The sequence below is a fragment of the Oncorhynchus tshawytscha genome, linkage group LG30, assembly GCF_018296145.1.
Source record: "Oncorhynchus tshawytscha isolate Ot180627B linkage group LG30, Otsh_v2.0, whole genome shotgun sequence".
NCBI classification, from domain to species: Eukaryota; Metazoa; Chordata; class Actinopteri; order Salmoniformes; family Salmonidae; genus Oncorhynchus; species Oncorhynchus tshawytscha.
The window spans coordinates 26,771,489-26,790,546 of record NC_056458.1 but is presented as its reverse complement, the minus strand read 5'-3'; the positions used below and the strand labels follow the sequence as shown (position 1 = coordinate 26,790,546).

At 42.2% G+C, this 19,058-nt stretch overlaps 2 protein-coding genes and 1 long non-coding RNA gene across 6 annotated transcripts; 2 read left to right on the top strand and 1 right to left on the bottom strand.

Moving 5' to 3' along the window:
- Positions 1-564: 564 nt before the first annotated feature.
- On the bottom strand, positions 565-3,386 carry LOC112228486. Its single transcript, XR_002950051.2, has 4 exons — positions 3,147-3,386; positions 2,443-2,504; positions 1,100-1,195; positions 565-800 (listed from the first exon to the last, which is right to left on the bottom strand). It is a non-coding gene; the product is annotated as an uncharacterized LOC112228486 (long non-coding RNA).
- Positions 3,387-3,410: 24 nt separating this feature from the next.
- prr11 (proline rich 11) lies at positions 3,411-8,370 on the top strand. 4 transcript variants are annotated; one of them, XM_024393843.2, is made up of 10 exons: positions 3,411-3,554; positions 4,416-4,522; positions 4,744-4,858; positions 5,945-6,067; positions 6,153-6,395; positions 6,494-6,592; positions 6,745-6,863; positions 7,140-7,199; positions 7,319-7,415; positions 7,529-8,370. In XM_024393843.2, the coding sequence occupies exons 1-10, from the start codon at positions 3,540-3,542 to the stop codon at positions 7,595-7,597; spliced, it is 1,047 nt and encodes a 348-aa protein (XP_024249611.1). In that variant the 5' UTR covers positions 3,411-3,539; the 3' UTR covers positions 7,598-8,370. The 4 variants fall into 4 exon arrangements, with proteins under 4 accessions (XP_024249611.1, XP_024249610.1, XP_024249612.1 ...); XM_024393842.2 differs by having other exon boundaries at positions 6,150-6,395; XM_024393844.2 differs by lacking the exon at positions 3,411-3,554 and adding an exon at positions 4,228-4,333 and having other exon boundaries at positions 6,150-6,395.
- A 182-nt stretch (positions 8,371-8,552) lies between these two features.
- Positions 8,553-17,351, top strand: LOC112228483 (protein SMG8). Its single transcript, XM_024393841.2, has 4 exons — positions 8,553-10,143; positions 10,308-10,453; positions 15,674-16,573; positions 16,849-17,351. Exons 1-4 carry the CDS (start codon positions 8,625-8,627, stop codon positions 17,062-17,064), a joined length of 2,781 nt encoding a protein of 926 aa, XP_024249609.1. The 5' UTR covers positions 8,553-8,624; the 3' UTR covers positions 17,065-17,351.
- The last annotated feature ends 1,707 nt before the right edge of the window (positions 17,352-19,058 follow it).

Below are 19,058 nucleotides of genomic sequence, written 5' to 3'. Positions count from 1 at the left end.
CATTTTTAGGGCCTTCCTATACTATAAACACGCAGTATTATCATTACTAAGCCAATCAACATTTCTTCAGATTCCCAAAACAGAAACTGGAACAGCCTGAACTTCACTATTTCTATTACACATTCCAAAGAAGACAGGAAAATATATAAATATAACTTGCCCCTAATGTATATTTCAAGTGGTGCAAAAGAAAAGCCATGGCTGCAGCACTACAGCGACTTATTCTGTGACTTGAAAAAATCTCAACTGCAGATCCAGTGTTGAGACGAGATCCTAAATGGGGAACATTTGCAACACAATAAGGTCTCATGTTTCATGAGCTGAAATAAAAGATCTTGGAAATTTTCCAAACACACAAAAAGCTTATTTCTCTCAAATGTTGTGCACAAATTTGTTTACATCATTACTAGTGAGCATTCCTCCTTTGCCAAGATAATCCATCCACCTGACAGGTGTGGCATATTAAGAAGCTGATTAAACAACATGACCATTACACAAGTGCACCTTGCGCTGGGGACAATAAAAGGCCACTCTAAAATGTGCCACAGATGTCTCAAGTTTTGAGGGAGCATGCAATTGGCATGCTGACTGCAGGAATGTCCACCAGAGCTGTTGCCAGATAATTTAATGTTAATTTATCTATCATAAACCGCCTCCAATGTTGTTTTAGAGAATTTGGCGGTACGTCCTACCAGCCTCATACCGCAGACCATGTGTAACCACGCCAGCCCTGGAGCTCCACATCCGGCTTCTTCACCTGCAGGATCTTCTGGGACCAGCCACCGGGACAGCTGATGAAACTGAGGAGTATTTCTGTATGTAATAAAGCACTTAAGAAAAACTCATTCTAATTGGTTGGGCCTGACTCTCCAGTGGGTGGGCCTGGCTCCCAAGTGGGTGGGCCTAAGCCCACCCAGGCCCACTCATGGCTGCGCCTCTGCCCAGTAATGTGAAATCCATAGATCAGGTCTAATGAATGTATTTCAATTGACTGATTTCCTTATATGAACTGTAACTCAGTAAAATCTTTGAAATTGTTGCATGTTGTGTTTATATTTTTGTTCAGTATAAAAAGTGGAAGAAAATACATGCAGCCTACCAATGAAAACACATATCCTCTCAAAACTGGAGTACATCAGCCTCCACGGAATCTGCCACATTAATGTGACGGATGGTGTGGTTTCCTTTTTCCAACCTAATTTCAAAAGAAAAACATTTTATTGAAACAACTATTTAGGACATGCTCCTTTGGCATGCAAATACGAGTCCTCACACACATGACTAGTGTCTTCAGAGACATTAACAAGTGCGCTCAGTTTTAGGTCTTTTAGGACGTGGGGACTGATAGCCTGCTTGTAAATCACCTAGGTAGAGTTGACCTGTCAAGAGCTCTACTTTATAAGGCCTCAAGCTCTCCAATTCCTACATTCACATGAACGAAACAGACAGCAGAACAATCTATGCAAATCACAACTTTGAAAGACTTATCACCTGAGTATGTTTAGCAATTTCTCAACAGATTCTCACAATATGAAGCAAATGTTTGGAGCAATGGAGGTGTTACCTTTATTGTGTAAAGGATTTTCTGTGTTTTAAAGAAAGGATTCAAGGCTGAGAGCCTCCTTTCAGAATCTGGATAGGATAGCGGTTTGATTTTGTCAGGGCCTTCCATAGCCTAACACACACACCATTCTTACATACCTCTCTGATGGGATATCATGGATTTAATATCATTGTCAATCATTGGGGCGGCAAGTAGCCTAGTAGTTAGATCGTTGGACTAGTAACTGAAAGGTTGCAAGATCAAATCCCAGAGTTGATGAGGTAAAAATCTGTGGTTCTTCCCCTGTACAAGGCCGTTAACCCACTGTTCCTAGGCCGTCATTGAAAATAAGAATTTGTTCTTAACTGACTTGCCTAGTTAAATAAAGGAAAAATACAATTGACAAGCCGTTTATATTCAATTAAAAACGGTTGAGATTAATTTACTTTAGCCTCACACAGAGCTTCATTGAAACTAGTCAAACACATACAAAAAGTATTATTTTTCATTCATCATGTCATAAACCACAATATTCCTCATACTCTCCACCTCCACAAGCATAATGAATTTGCCTTTAGATTCCATCTCAACTATTTTTTATTTTATTAAATTGAACCTTTATTTAACTAGGCAAGTAAGTCAGTTAAGAACAAATTCTTGTTTACAATGATGGCCTATTGGGGAACAGTGGGTTAACTACCTTGATCAGGGGCAGAACGACAGATTTTTACATGGTCAGCTCAGGGATGCTATCTTTCGTTTACTGGCCCAACACTCTAACCACAAGGCAACCTGCCGCCCCCATTGAACATTGCAACTTAATTTGAAGCAGAGTATTTTGAACCTAAGGTGGGATGAGCTATTTTGTACTGTGTTAATGACTGATTTGACACTCATACCTATTTTGTATTTCTGGCAGTGATGATATGGCTGGCATTGCACTGTCCTTTAGCACGAGCATCTGAGGAAACAGCACAACCATTTGTCCACTTTTTATAAAAGGCAACTTTGATTGTATTGTTAGACTGAATCGTTGAAATAAGTTATGTTTATCAACACAATGGATTTGTTTAAATCGTGTTGAACCAATATGACAGTCAGCCCCCACTGGCCTCTTACCAATCAAACAGAGGTGGTTTAACTTTGGTAGTCTGGACAGGCGAGTGTACTGATTAAAAATTTTGTAAAGCTCAGACACATCGCAAAAGTTTGTTCCAGCCATTATAGGAAGCCTGACAACCTGAAAATAAAAAGTCCGTGTTTTCAAAACCCCGCATTGGACTACTACCCTAGCTAGTTAGCTAACGTTAGCTTGCTAACATCATGCTTCAAATACTAGCTAACTTGTTTCAGGAACAATATTTGTTCTCAGTATATCAACATCTTTCTGTATATAACGTTAGCTAGTCGAGTTTTCAAACAAACATCAGATATGGTAGAGCACCCTAGATAGCTAGCTACCTAATTAGCCTAATGTCGGTCTCTGCCATTGACTGTGACGTTAGGTCTCTGCTAACAACACACATACTTGGCTCTCATTCACTGATAATGCTAGTAAAGAAAATGCAGGCAGTTAACGTTACAGGTTAGGGCAGAAACTTACCTGGTTAGGGTGAAAATGACAAAACGACTTTTCCCGCTCAAGTTAACTAACCAAGGGCACTTAGCTAGTTAGCTACAACATTTCTAATACATTTCTGAACTAACCACACAAAATGTAGAGAAAATTACACAGGTTTGTTTAGGTTTTGTTGCTAGGTAACACAATAACGGGCATTGCGTTTGGCTGGATAGTAGTCATTTGTGATTGGTCATTCTATCTACTTCTGTATTCAGTAGCCTATCCACGTAGGTCTTCATCCAGCTGTGTGCAATACGTTTCTTGATTTGTTGAAGCGACTAGTTGTACATTTTGAAAATCCTTGTTGAGCAAAGCAAACATTGTACAAATATCAGTTTTTTTTAAATCCTCTAGCTAGTTTGAATACGTTTTTTTATGGCTGGATCATGGGTATGTAACGTCAGTTATAAGATTCACTAACTTGCATGAATAGGTTAAAAAACAGAGAAAGTTGAACGAAACTAGCGCCACGAATACAGATGTGTGTTAACGTCTATGGTCGGCCGGTGTTAGGTAGCTAGCATGCTGTGTTGCAAAAGCGTTGCTGGCAGGCAAAACCTATCTTGTTCGTACATTCGCTTGGCTATTGAAGCAGTAACGTTTTGCGTTGGCAATTTATATATATTATTTAAAACAGTTTGTAGACCGTAGCTAGCTAGGTATGAAAAGCAGGAAGTCCAGCCTGTTTGTTGTTACGTTAATTGTCATTTAGCTAGCTACAATGACGATGGTAATCAAGATATTAAATGATTGGACCTAGGCCAGGGGTGTTAAATTCATTTTGCCCGGGGGCCGCATTCGTTTTTCAACGAAAATTGGTCCTTTTTCCTCACCCCCCAACATTTGCAAAAAAAATGTCCTCTTCCGATGCTCCCTGACTGTCTAGCTTTCATTTTGGTGATTTTGTAATTTTATAGTCTACACAGTTGCGATTTGGTTTTAGTCATTTGAAGGTATATTAAACCCCCCCTCCTTTAGTTATTATTATAACCCCCACCCCCTTTAATTATTTTATTTAATTATTTATGTTTTACTCAACCCAACCGCGGGCTGGATTGGACCCTCTCGCAGGCCATATATTTGATACCACTGACCTATGCTATGGGCTGCCAATAGAAAACATGGCTGGCTAATTTGTCAAATTGGATATTGCCCAATTACCATTACTGGTGTGTAAATAACTAACTTGTCTATTAACCCATACATATTTTGAAATGTAACTGAATCTGACTCTCTTCACTGTGCATTTAGGGACCAAGCAAAGCCTTCCTGCAACGCAGGAAGAAGAGAGCCAGCAGCAGACGCTGGGCTGTTATGAGTAAAAGGCTTCAAGAAACACCTAAGCCCATCGTCACACAGTGAGTCAATCTATGGCTGTCATCACTGCAACATTTTAGTTCAAACAGTAGAGTTGTGGTTGACTGGCAACCCTTATTAGTCTAGACTACTGACAGTTGTCCTTCTATTGTTGCCTACAATGTCAACATGAATCCATGGATGGCTGAATGATCGTGCACAGGAGGGAGGACAACGCTTTCCTCAACTATCTTAACACTTATCATTCTGTGTGAATTTTTAGACTTGGAAATTGTGACCCAATCACCCAAACCAGTCCAGTTCCTTTGCTGGGTGTCAGAGGGTTGCTGCTGGCTTTTGGCAGGGTATGCCAAATCTGGAGGAACTGCCTGAGCCAGGTAGGTTTCTACAGCATGGCTGTTTGTAACATTTCCCTCTACCAAAACAGCCCTGTTATGTTAGAATTCATTCCCAAGCACTTACCTATATGATTCACTCTATATGTCAGTGACACTAACCACATTTCCATCCACAGTTTTTATGCGAGTAAAGTCCTACTGTGTAAAAAAATAAAAATTTTAACCACAACAGCTGTGATGGAAACAGGAAGTTGTGGTAAAATTGTATATATCCCTCTCAATAATTTGTTCGTTCGACATGGTGGGATCTTTAGTGTTTGTCAAATTAATTATGTGAGAGATTGCGGCGGAAGCGTTTTTTATGCGCATCATATCACGACTCCAAGTTAATCAACTTTGAGTCACGTGATGATATGGTATGTGATCCTCCCACTATGACTTGGGGAAACTATGCAGTTTATTAGGCTATAGATGAAATAATTTATGATGAACTTCACAGGGTGGTGAAAGTGCACAGTGATCTTGATTCTCCTTTCCAATAAATATCGAGGATCCTATTCTGGTGACATGATGATCGATGCTTGACTGCCGTTTGACAAATAAAAATATATTCTTACTCTTATCCATAATAATCTCATCATACCCGTACAGCCTAACTGCACTGTATCTGTGAGCTGTTGGCTAGAGCGCACATGCCAAGACCAGAGTAAGCACATTTGCTATTCAACACAACTATCTGTAGAGTTGAAAATGCAAAGGAAACGCATTGAACTTTCTATTTTTATTCGGTACATGAAATCTAAAGTGAAAAAGTAATTTTTGTGGGCACTGTGTCATCACTCACTGATTTTTATCCACACTAAGTCAGTTTGGTGGAGAAACTACACTGCTGGGAAAATGCACATTTTCTTTATGCAGATTTTAGAATATTTGCATGAAAATCTGTTACCAATAAAGATGGAGGAATTCAGATATTACGTCATTGTAACGGAGAGAAATGTACGGCGAACTTAGCAAACAAGGCATTTATGGTGAGTACATGGGGGCTGCCCTCTTTATGCACCTTCGCCATTGGATGGAAACCTTGCTACAGACCCAATTTCTACTTCCATCTATCTATTGCAGTCATTTTCTGGATTCTTGAAAACATTTTTCTTCTGGCGGGGGTATGCCAAACAATTAGAGACCCTCCAGAATCAAATGGCTGAGCTGCAGAGAGAGATCGATGCCTTGCATTCTGCTCTTCAGGTGAGACACCAACAATTACACTCAACTGAATGTACCTTATGATGTGACAAACAGCCAGTCACTAAAGCCTGTCTTATTTCAGCAGGGGGGTAGCACTGCATGCAACTGCCATGGGACTGTGGCTGGTGGTTTAGTCCGTCCAATGTTCCCTACTCCTCCCCCTCTTCCGTTGGGCTGTGGGTCCAGTGTAGACCCTCTCCCTGCTCTCACACCACCAGTCCCAGCTCCTCCACCACCTCCACCACCACCACCACCACCTCCTCCCCCATCTACCACTTTTCTGCAGCCCTACGTCCCTAAAAAAAGAGTGGCCTCCAATGCTCAACAGGTAAGAACTTAACTCACCGTTCATTATTTTTAATTTGGTGGTCATAGATCGATTTCAGTCTCATATCTCCTATGATGGGACCTCTGTCTGTCACTTAGAGCTCCAAGGAGAAGCAGGACATACTGGTGGCTGTGACCCTCAGGGATTTACAGACTGTTAAACTGAGAAAGGTCATTGTCAACAGTGTGAAATCAAAGGTAAGCAAGGCATATCCTTAGCCTACTCAAAGTAATGAGCGCTTCCACCTGTCCAAAATGTAAGATCCACAGGACACTCCCACATAGCATGCAGTATTGTGCCTGCTTCTCTTGCATTTCCAGCATAAACGTGTGCATTGTCTCTATTTCAGAGGACTCCAGAGAAAATACGTGCCCCTCTGGTCACTGTGGCAGACCTGCAGAATGTCCGTCTGAAACGATCCCACTGCCAACTGCTCCCTAAGCTCCCCAAATGCCTTAGCGCTGGCAGGTAAACCTATCCCCTATTTCTTCATCTGCTGCCATTGTTTTGTGACCATAAGATTATCTGTGTTCTCCATCATGGTCCTGGGGATCCACCACATGTTGTGCAGGCTTTTGTTCAAGGCCAATACTGATAATAATTTGAATCAGCTTTATCAGGCCTGGAACAAATGCCTGCACACCTGGATGAGAATTAAAATAATCGCTTTTGAAATAATTGTTTTCTTTATTGGATTTGTGTTGTCTTACTGTGGAGATGATCAAATGTTATTTCCCACTCTAGAACACCTTCTAAAAACCCCATGAGTCTGCGTACACAGCTGAAGAGAGTTCAAATCAATAGGTAATGTGTTTCAACACTCAAGTGCTTTATTCTGGGGTTCTTGTGTTCCCTGAAAACAGGGAGTCAAAGGACTATAATCAAGTGAGAGCTCAGTCTGACTTTTTCTCTCTATTCTTTAGGAGTCCTGGTGGTACTCCTCTGTTTGACAAGGAGAATATGGAGGCAGGCACTGGCCTCACCCCCATCATGACTCAGGCTCTGCAACGCAAGTTCCAGGTAGGTCACTCACTCCACTCGGAGCACCACAACTTTAGAGCCCATGTGCATGAATGTATGGTTATAAAGGTGTGTCCCCTTTTTCACTACTTTTGTTTTATTTATTCCCTCAGAGTGCCTTACCACGAGGACCGTCTCCAAAGGCAAAGAATTGCAATGGAAGCTTTGATAATCAAAACTGAGACATTTGTTGATAAATACACAATGTCGATCCAGACGAGTTGAAATGTAACAGTGAAAAGCAGCTGCTCTGTTGTATGCGGATGGTATGCAAGCTATGGATGTAACTATTGGTGCAATGCACATTTACTAGCGCATTCTGCTTTCCACTGCTGAATGGGTTACTCCTTTCCTTTGCTGGATGGGTTACATAATGCTTTCCATTGCTGAATGGTTTATTAAGTGCTAGGGAGATTGAGGATGAGAAGAGGAAACACTGTTTTGTCTTGAACCACTTTTAAAATGAACATAAATTCTGAAAGCAAGCATTTTCTGTGAAAGCTGCTTTTACAGAACAGTCCTGTTAATTCATTGAATGACAGATGAGGACTTGCCTTGACTGCCCCTCTGTATCAGACATAGGATTGGTTAATCCCAACACTGCCTTAAAGCCTCATGCTTCTTGGAACAGTGATATTAAGTGAGCCATACTGAGATTTAAAAGGCAGTAGTTGAGATACTCTGTACATGTTGAGGAAACACAATCTGTGACGAGTTACTTGAACTGAGTGAGATGCATCACATGTTTTTAATGTGAGTTCAGTTAGTAGTCATTTTTATGAGGAAGTAAACATATCTGAGGGACTTTGTTTGGAAATTGCACATTGACTAGGGACCCAATATGTTTGTGATTGTGTTTTGATCTTTGTTTATATAGCTTTTTTCTCAAATCTTATTGCATGATATTTTTAATTTGCTACTGTAACCAAATAAAATCTGTTACATTTTTAAAGTTTTTATTGAATGTATTTTTACCAATATTGTGCTTATAAGAATACAATTACATTTGTGAATTCCTAGACATGTTTTAAGTATTATTATAAAACATTTATTTTTTACACAATTTCGGTATCGATAAAAGACCATACCTGTTTTGGTTGCGGGAACACAAATGTCCCTTGTTTCTACACGGAACATTTTACTTGTGTCCACGGAGAGTGGCCTTGTGCGCATATATTTATCTTCCCCACATTGATTTGTCCGGAAGAAATGGCGTTGCCCATGAGTTTGGGAGTGCTTCTAGAATCAGAAGTAATAGAGGATCCATTGTACAAAGATGACGGTCTCTGTGTACTTGGTTTATTCGGTAAGACTGCGATGCAAGCCGGATCGCCAAAAGAGTTTCTAATCAACACGCTCGCGGACAAGCACATCTATGATCTCTTCCGACTGGATGAGACCGACAATCAGAACAGGGGAGGCTTGATTCAGGCATACTACAGCCAAGAAAACCGCGTATTGTATCTGGTGCTTACTTCAGTTTGTGACAACCGACAGCTTTTGCGGGCGTGTGAGTCTTTGAGTGCCGGCATCGGACACTCCGATGCGCATGACTCGTGGAAAGGGGCGGATAAACAGCATTGTTTAGCATTGCTCTATCTCTTCTCCTTGTGCCATGTCCTGCTACTGGTCCATCCTACATGCTGTTTTGATGTCACCTATGACAGATTGTTCCGTGCTGTGGATGCACTTCGTCAGAAAACTCTGCCACTACTACGTGCTGCCATTAAGGATTCCAACATATCCAAAGAATGGAAGGTGAACTGCCGCCCCTGTCCCCCACGCCTCCTATTTGTATTCCAGATGAATGGAACCCTGAGAAGCTGTGGTGGAAATGGTTCAGATCCTTCTGGGGGAAATGCTGACAAGCCCAAGAAACACTCTCCACGAAGACGCCTACAGCATGCATTGGAGGACCAGATATATCGCATTTTCCGGAAAAGTCGGGTCCTCACCAACCAGAGCAGTAATTGCTTGTTCACTGTCCCTGCTAACCAGGCGTTTGTGTATGTGGTGCCAGGGCCAGAGGAGGACCCAGTGGCAGCCGTGCTGGGGCAGCTGCGCTCCAACTGCGCCCTGCGGGAAAATGACACCAACACCTCAGTATCTGGACCCAGGCGCTATCAACAAATGCGTCACTCTGCTAGACATCCATCCTTCAATGTAGAAAGCAGCAGCCTCTCAGGGGGGCAACTAGTGGACTGTAGTCTGAAGGAGTTCCTTTGGCAGCATGTCGAACTGGTGTTGACCAAGAAAGGCTTTGACGACAGCGTCGGTCGCAATCCACAGCCTTCCCATTTTGAGCTTCCAACTTACTCCAAGTGGGCCCAAGTGGCCTACAGGCTGCATCAGGTTATGATAGCCAACACAGATGAGGAAAGTGCGGAGCTATCCGTAAAAGTGCAGAGTCAGCTTAAAGTGTTGGAGGGTTTCCTGGACACAGATGCCAAGTTCTCTGAGAACCGCTGTCAGAAAGCCCTGCCGCTGGCACATAGCACCTACCAGTCTAACCTTCCCCATAACTATACCACCACGGTGCACAAAAACCAACTGACACAAGCACTTCGGGTCTATAGTCAGCATGCACGTGGCGTAGCTTTTCAGCACTATGCCTTGCAGTTGCATGAGGACTGCTACAAGTTCTGGAGTAATGGGCATCAGCTATGTGAAGAGCGCAGTCTGACGGACCAACACTGTGTGCACAAGTTTCACCTGCTGCCTCGGCCAGGTAAAGCCTCAATCACTACCATACAGAAAATGAGAAATTATAGTATTTTCCATATTTAAAACACATAGGTATCAACATAGTTGGTAATCGGTGTATCTCAGAATATCAATTTTGAACTATGTTGTTATGGCTAACAACTGTCTTCTATGTTCCTGTATCTGCAGGTGAGAAGCCAGAGATGGACCACAACCCGCCCATCCTCAACCACAACAGCAGGGGGCGTTCCACTGGCTCGTGTAACTGTGGCCGGAAGCAAGCCCCTCGTGAGGACCCCTTTGCCATCCAAGCTGCCAACTATGACTTCTACCAAGTTAGTATCTATCATTGTTTATGCAGAACTTTGTTCTAAAGCGGTATCCACACCCATTGGATTTAGTGAACATAATAAAGTGGCCATATACAGAAAAGCCAAAGGCTGGGCCTAAAATAGTGTCAGATCATATAACACATTTAGTAGTGATTCATATGTAAAAACAAAAGTTGGTCTGATGTGTGTAACGTGGAGCATCCAGGCACTGCACTTGATGCATTTATGACATTGTTTCTTCCAGTTATTGATAAGCCTGGCCCTATTAAGAAACTGACTGTTAGAATTGATGAGGAATTGGAAAACTGTATGTTTGAGAGCGATGAAGCAAAAGGAGTGGCTAATAAGTCTAGCTGCACATCTGATTGGCAAACTTACTGTAAATTGAGAAATTGTGACTGAACAAAAAGAAAACTACAAAACGAAGACAAATAATATAAAGTATGATGGAAAAAAGCTTTGGAGTAAATTAAATTATGGACAGAAAGACATTCAACTCCACATTTTATTGAAACAGAAGGCTCAGTCATCACAAAACCTTTTGATATTGGCAATTATTTTAATGACTATTTCATTGCCAAAGTGGGAAAACTCGGGCATGAAATGCCAACAACAAACTGTGAGACATCATATTCATGCATAAAATACCTAATATTTAAAGGAAAGCATTGTAATTTAGAATTCTGTAAATATAGTGTGGGAGAGGTGGGGAAAGTATAGTTGTCCATCAGTAATGAGAAACCACTTGGTATTGACATTTTAGATGGAAAGCTACTGACAATGTTGGGGGACTATATTGTCACTCCTGTTTAACTTGAATCTGAGCCCCTGAAAAGTGTTTGCCCTTGGACCTGGATGGAAGGAAAAGTCTGGACATTGGACATACAGTGCATTCGGAAAGTATTCAGACCCCTTCCCGTTTTCCACGGTTTATGTTAACAGCAATATTCTAAAATGGATCAATTATTTTTTTTCCCCTCAACAATCTACACACAAATACCCCATGATGACAAAGTGAAAACAGGTTTTTAGAATTTTCGGCAAATGTATAAAAAACCACAAGTATTCAGACCCTTTGCTATGAGACTCGAAATTGAGCTCGGGTGCATCCTATTTCCATTGATCATCCTTGATGTTTTTACAACTTGATTGCAGTCCATCTGTTGTAAATTAAATTTATTGGACATGATTTGGAAAGGCTGTCTATATAAGGTCTCACAGTTGGCAGTGCATATCAGAGCAAAAACCAAGCCATGAGGTCGAAGGAATTGTCTGTAGACCTGCAAGACAGGTTTGTCAAGGCACATATCTTGGGAAGGGTATCAAAAAATTTCTGCACCATTGAAGGTCCCCAAGAACACAGTGGCCTTTATCATTCTTAAATGGAAGGAGTTTGGAACCACCAAGATTCTTACTAGAGCAGGGCCGCCTGGCCAAACTGAGCAATCTGAGGAGAAGGACATTGGTCAGGGAGGTGACCAAGAACCCGAGGATCACTCTGACAGAGCTCCAGTTCCTCTGTGGAGATGGGAGAACCTTCCAGAAGGACAACCATCTTTGCAGCACTCCACCAATTAGGCCTTAATGGTAGCGTGGCCAGACGGAAACCACTCCTCAGTAAAAGGCACATGACAGGCCACTTGGAGTTTGCCAAAAGGCAGCAAAAGGAATCAGACCATGAGAAAGAAGATTCTCTGGTCTGATGAAACCAAGATTCTTGGTCACCTTCTTCCCCGATTGCTCAGTTTCGCCGGACAGCCAGCTCTAGGAAGAGTTTCGGTGGTTCCAAACTTCTTGGACCTTCAATGCTGCAGAATTTGTTGGTACCCTTCCCCAGATCTGTGCCTGGACACAATCCTGTCTCGAAGCTCTACGGACAATTCCTTCAACCTCATGGCTTGGTTTTTGCCTTGACATGCACTGTCACCTGGAGACAGGTGTGTGCCTTTCCAAATCCTGTCCAATCAATTGAATTTACCACCGGTGGACTCCAAGTTGTAGAAACATCTCAAGGATGATCAATGGAAACATGATTCACCTCAGCTCAATTTCGAGTCTCATAGCAAAGGGTCTGAATACTTACGTAAATAAGGTATTTCTGTTTTTTAAATGTAATATATTTGCAAAAAAAATGTTGCTTTGTCATTATGGGGTGTTGTGTGTAGATTGAGGGGGAAAATATATATAATCATATATAACGTAACAAATGTGGAAAAGGTGAAGGGGTCTGAATATGTTCTGAATGCACCGTATGTGTATGTACTGTTGTGTCAGCAATGTGTGTAACTGTTTTATTATTTTAAATGTGTGTAATTCAGTCCTTGAGCTGTTCTTGTCTATTGCTGTTCTGTGTTTTGTGCTTCAGAATACTAAAGTACTATATCCACCAACAGATCTCTGCAGACAGCCTGGTCTCATAGACTAGACCGGGACTCTCAAATTAGTATGATATGTTACATTTGATATGGTTACATGAGCCAGATGGTTTTTGTTGTTTTTTTTTCTCCCCAATTTTGTGGTATCCAATTGGTAGTAGTTACTGTCTTGTCTCATCGCTGCAACTCCCATACGGACTCGGGCGAGGCGAAGGTCGAGAGCCATGCGTCCCCCGAAACACAACCCAACCAAGCCGCACCAATGTGTCGGAGGAAACATCGTACACCTAGCGACCTGGTCAGCGTGCAATGCGCCCGGCCCGCCACAGGAGTCACTACTGTGCGATGAGACTAGGATATCCCTCCTGGCTAACCTGGACGACGCTGGGCCAATTGTGCGCCTCCCGGTCGCAGCCGGCTGCGACAGAGCCTGGGCTCGAACCCAGAATCTCTGGTGGCACATTGCCTTAGACCATTGCGCCACCCAGAGGCTGGTTACTTAAGGCAAAAATGAAAGTATGGTGGTTGGTAATGGGTGTACCTATAACGCGAATGTCTAGCAAACCAAAGGTTGTGAGTTCGAATCTCATTATACTACGCTAGTATTTTAGCTAATTACCAACTTTTCAACTACTTGACACCTACTTAGCATGTTAGCTAACCATTAACCCTAGCCTAGCTAACGTTAGCCAGCTAGCTAACGTTAGCCACCTAGCTAGAATTCCTAACATGTTTTTCAAATTCGTAACATATTGTACATTTTGCAAATTTTTTACATAATATTAATTGTTATTTGTATCATAAGAAATGAGCGCTGGACATCCACAAATTAGTACATACTAGAGGTCGACCGATTATGATTTTTCAATACCGATTATCGGAGGACCAAAAAATACCAATTAATCGGCCGATTTTAAAAAAAATAAAAAAAACTTCTTTTTTTTTAAACATTTTTTTCATAATAATAATAATAATAATAATAATAATAAAAAATAAATAATAATAATAAAATATATATATTTTATTTTTATAAGGACAATTATAACAATACTGAATGAACACTTATTTTAACTTAATATAATACATCAATAAAATCAATTTAGCCTCAAATAAATAATGAAACCTGTTCAATTTGGTTTAAATAATGCAAAAACAAAGTGTTTGAAGAAAGTAAAAGTGCAATATGTGCCATGTAAGAAAGCTAACGTTTAAGTAGCTTGCTCAGAACATGAGAACATATGAAAGCTGGTGGTTCCTTTTAACATGAGTCTTCAATATTCCCAGGTAAGAAGTTTTAGGTTGTAGTTATTATAGGAATTATAGGACTATTTCGCTCTATACGATTTGTATTTCATATACCTTTGACTATTGGATGTTCTTATAGGCACTTTAGTATTGCCAGTGTAACAGTATAGCTTCCGTCCCTCTCCTCGCCCCTACCTGGGCTCGAACCAGGAACACATCGACAACAGCCACCCTCGAAGCAGCGTTACCCATGCAGAGCAAGGGGAACAACTACTCCAAGTCTCAGAGCGAGTGACGTTTGAAACTCTATTAGCACACACCCCGCTAACTAGCTAGGCATTTCACATCGGTTACACCAGCCTAATCTCGGGAGTTGATAGGCTTGAAGTCATAAACAGCTCAATGCTTGAAGCATTGCGAAGAGCTGCTGGCAAAACACACGAAAGTGCTGTTTGAATGAATGCTTACGAGCCTGCTTGGTGCCTACCATTGCTCAGTCAGACTGCTCTATCAAATCATATACTTAATTATAACATAACACACAGAAATACGAGCCTTAGGTTATTAATATGGTCGAATCCGGAAACTATCATCTCGAAAACAAGACGTTTATTCTTTCAGTGAAATACGGAACCGTTCCGTATTTTATCTAACGGGTGGCATCCATAAGTCTAAATATTTGTGTCACATTACACAACCTTCAATGTTATGTCATAATTACGTAAAATTCTGGCAAATTAGTTCGCAATGAGCCAGGCGGCCCAAACTGTTGAATATACCCTGACTCTGCGTGCAATGAATGCAGAGAAGTGACACAATTTCACCTGGCTAATATTGCCTGCTAACCTGGATTTCTTTTAGCTAAATATGCAGGTTTAGAAATGTGTTTACTAATGTGGATTTGATTTTAAGAAAGGCATTAACGTTTATGGTTAGCTACACGTTGGAGCGACGACAGTTCTTTTTCACGAATGCTCACCGCATCGATTATATGCAACGCAGGACACGCTAGATAAACTAGTAATATCATCAACCATGTGTAGTTAACTAGTGATTATGATTGATTTTTTTATAAGATAGGTTTAATTCTTGCTTGCAACTTACCTTGGCTTCTTACTGCATTCGCGTAACAGGCAGGCTCCTCGTGGAGTGCAATGAGGGGCAGGTGGTTAGAGCGTTGGACTAGTTAACTGTAAGGTTGCAAGATTGAATCCAAGAGCTGACGAGGTAAAAAGTTGTCGTTCTGCCCCTGAACAAGGCAGTTAGCCCACTGTACCTAGGCCGTCATTGAAAATAAGAATGTGTTCTTAACTGACTTGCCTAGTTAAAGGTGTAATTTTTTTGTTGTTGCCCAAATCGGCGTCCAAAAATACCGATTTCCGATTATGAAAACTTGAAATCGGCCCTAAGCCGATTAATCGGTCGTCCTCTAGTACATACCATACGAAACGTAACAATTCATACTAAATGGAGTGTCGCCGATTTACGTACGGAATAATACAAAATGCTCTGAGACCAGGTTGTTGCAGAGGACACCAGCATAACCCCCAACTGTACCTGTACCTGTAGTCTTTTCACTTTATCTCACCCTGTTGCCCTGTAGATGCTTGAAGAGAAATGCTGCGGGATGCTGGAGAGGATCGATTTTCCTGTTTTCCAGCCGAGCACCCCAGATCCAGCCCCGGCCTGCGAAGAAGCACCCAGGTCCCCTGAGGTGGCAGCCCCAGTCCTGTCGTCAGGGTCAGAGCCATCAGAGGTGGAGAAGCTGAAGGAGAGTATACCAGCATCCCACACCCCTGGGGAGAGCACCAGCCTCAGCCTGGCCCTCAGCCTGGGTCAGTCCACTGACAGCTTGGGGCCCTATGGAGACGGAGTGGGAGGCGAGGGCCAGGAGAAGAGGCCCAGCCTGGTAGACCGCCAGGCCTCCACCGTGGAGTACCTCCCAGGCATGCTCCACTCAGGCTGCCCCAAAGGCCTGCTGCCCAAGTTCTCTAGCTGGTCGCTGGTCAAGCTGGGCCCCGCCAAGGCCTACAACCCCCACACTGGCCTGGAGCAGCCAGGCTTCCTGCCTGGCTCCTCCTTTCTCCTGCCCTGGGACGTAGTGATTCGCTCCCGCTCTGAAGATGAAGTGGGCCTAACTGAGCCCCTGGATGGGGGACCCTCTTCCTGGCCAGCCCCCAACAAAGCCCTAGTGGGAAAGCGGGGGAGCACAGGGGGCCTTGGTAGGGGACGCAGGCGAGATGACATGGCCCGGGCCTTCGTGGGCTTTGAGTACGAGGACAGTAGGGGTCGGCGTTTCCTTAGCTCAGGGCCTGATAAAGTGGTGAAGGTGCTGGGGCCTGGAGGGGCAAAAGAGCCGGCCACCAGGGCCCTGAACACAGACATGCCCCTGTACATCCCTTCTCCAGCCCAGGGGCGCGGCCTGAAACCCAACTATGCCCAGCTGGCGCGTCTCTACATTGTTGTACCTGACGCCCACCTGGAGATAACACTTAACCCACAGGTACACTTGCCTGGCCTTCATTTACCTGTCAACTGGTGTTTGTCGCAAGTTAATTATTCTCATGTTTTCCTCATCTATAAGTAAATTCCTCACTTCTCATGTTTTCCTGGTGACAAACACCAGTTATGCTAAACTCTCAATGCATTTAGAACTGGACTCATTTTGAGTTGTTAGTGTAGTAACAGGCTGTGTTTTTTTTTGCAAATAGTCCCTTTGTTGATTGAGATGTAATGCTTTAATGTTGACTGTAAAACACTGCCCCTTTTTCTTCTTAGGTCCAACTGGGCTCTCCACCCTGTTCAGTGTTCCATCCAGAGCAGACTGAGCTGGTGCTGCCCCCTGATGGCCTGTGGGTCCTACGTTTCCCTTACTCCTACGTCACAGACCGTGGCCCATGTTACCCACCTAAAGACAATCAGCCCCTGGCCAACTACAAGGTCCTCAGAGGCATCTTGCGTGCCAACACTGCCAGCCCCCTTCCACCACAGTAACCCCCACTCATAACATTGCACCGCAAAGTGGCTCTCACTTACTTGCAAGGTTATTGTAAAAATGACTGTGTTGGTTGGACCGTGACCTCTTGCCTGGTGTTGTTTTATCCCCGAACAAATGATTTTGAGTTAAATGGAATTGGGCTGAATTAGTTTATTATGAATGGCAATCTCATAAAATAAAAGTGTTGGTCTGCACACAACTGCATTTCCACTTGGATATATTCAAATTGAAGATATTGATCTCATGTCTATTAAGGAGAGAATAAATGGCATCTTATGGATGATCCTTGTCTGTTGGCTTTATTCACTGTTATTGTGCACACTCAATCCAACCTGTCCTGTATAGAGGCTTATTTTGAGTTTGACTCTAGTATGATCATTATTCAGACAACCATTGCTCGCCTGAGGTAGAGTAGATCATGATAAGCTATAGACCACACTATCTACCTAGAGAGTTTATCTGTATTTTCCGTAGCTGTTTACATACCACGAGACTGAGGCTGGCACTAAGACAGCATTTAAAAGAGCTGTAACCAAGAAAGCGCTCACCCGGAGGCGGCGCTCCTAGTAGCAGGGGACTTTAATGCAGGGAAACTTAAATCCGTTTCATCAAATTTCTATCCGCATGTTAAATGTGCAACCAGAGAGAGAGAAAGAAATTCTAGACCACCTTTACTCCACACACAAAGACGCGTACAAAGCCCGCCCTCCATTTGGCAAATCTGACCATAACTCTATCCTCCTGATTCCTGCTTACAAGCTAAAAATTAAAGCAGGAAGCACCGTTGACTCAGTCTATAAAAAAGTGGTCAGATGAAGCAGATGCTAAACTACAGGACTGTTTTGCTAGCACAAACTGGAATATGTTCTGCGATTCCTCCGATTGCATTGAAGAGTACACCACATCAATCATTGGCTTCATCAATAAGTGCACCAATGAAGTCGTCCCCAAAGTGACCGTACATACATACTAGAAGCTGACCGATTTCAGATTTTTCAACGCCGATACCAATTATTGGAGGACCAAAAAAAGCAGATACCGATTTAATCGGCTGATTATTATACATATGTGTAATAAATGACAATTACAACAATAATGAATGAACAATGAACACTTATTTTAACTTAATAAAATAAATATAGTCTCAAATAAATAATGAAACATGTTCAATTTGGTTTAAATAATGCAAAAACAGTGTTGGAGAAGAAAGTAAAAGTGCAATATGTGCCATGTAAAAAAGCTACTGTTTAAGTTCCTCAGAACATGAGAACATGTGAAAGCTGGTGGTTCCTTTTAACATGAGTCTTCAATATTCCCAGTTAAGAAGTTTTAGGTTGTAGTTATTATAGGACTATTTCTCGCTATACCATTTGTATTTCATATACCTTTGACTACTGGATGTTTTTATAGGCACTTTAGTACTGCTAGCCTAATCTCGGGAGTTGATAGGCTTGAAGTCATAAACAGCATTGCTAAGAGCTGCTGTTTGAATGAATGCTTACGAGCCTGCTGCTGCCTACCACCGCTCAGTCAGACTGCTCTATTAAATATCAAATCATATACTTAATTATAATGAACACACAGAAATACGAGCCTTTGGTCATTAATATGGTCAAATCCAGAAACTATATTTTCGAAAACAAAGCATTTATTCTTTCAGTGAAATACGGAACGGTTCCGTATTTTATCGAAAGGGTGGCAAGTCTAAATATGACTGTTACATTGCACAACCTTCAATGTTATGTCATAATTATATACAATTCTGGCAACTAAATTACTGTCTTTGTTAGGAATAAATGGCCTTTCAACAGTTTGCAACGAGCCAGGTGGCCCAAACTGCTGCATACAGTGGGGCAAAAAAGTATTTAGTCAGCCACCAATTGTTCAAGTTCTCCCACTTAAAAAATATGAGAGGCCTGTAATTTTCATCATAGGTACACTTCAACTATGACAGACAAAATGAGAAAAAAACATCCAGAAAATCACATTG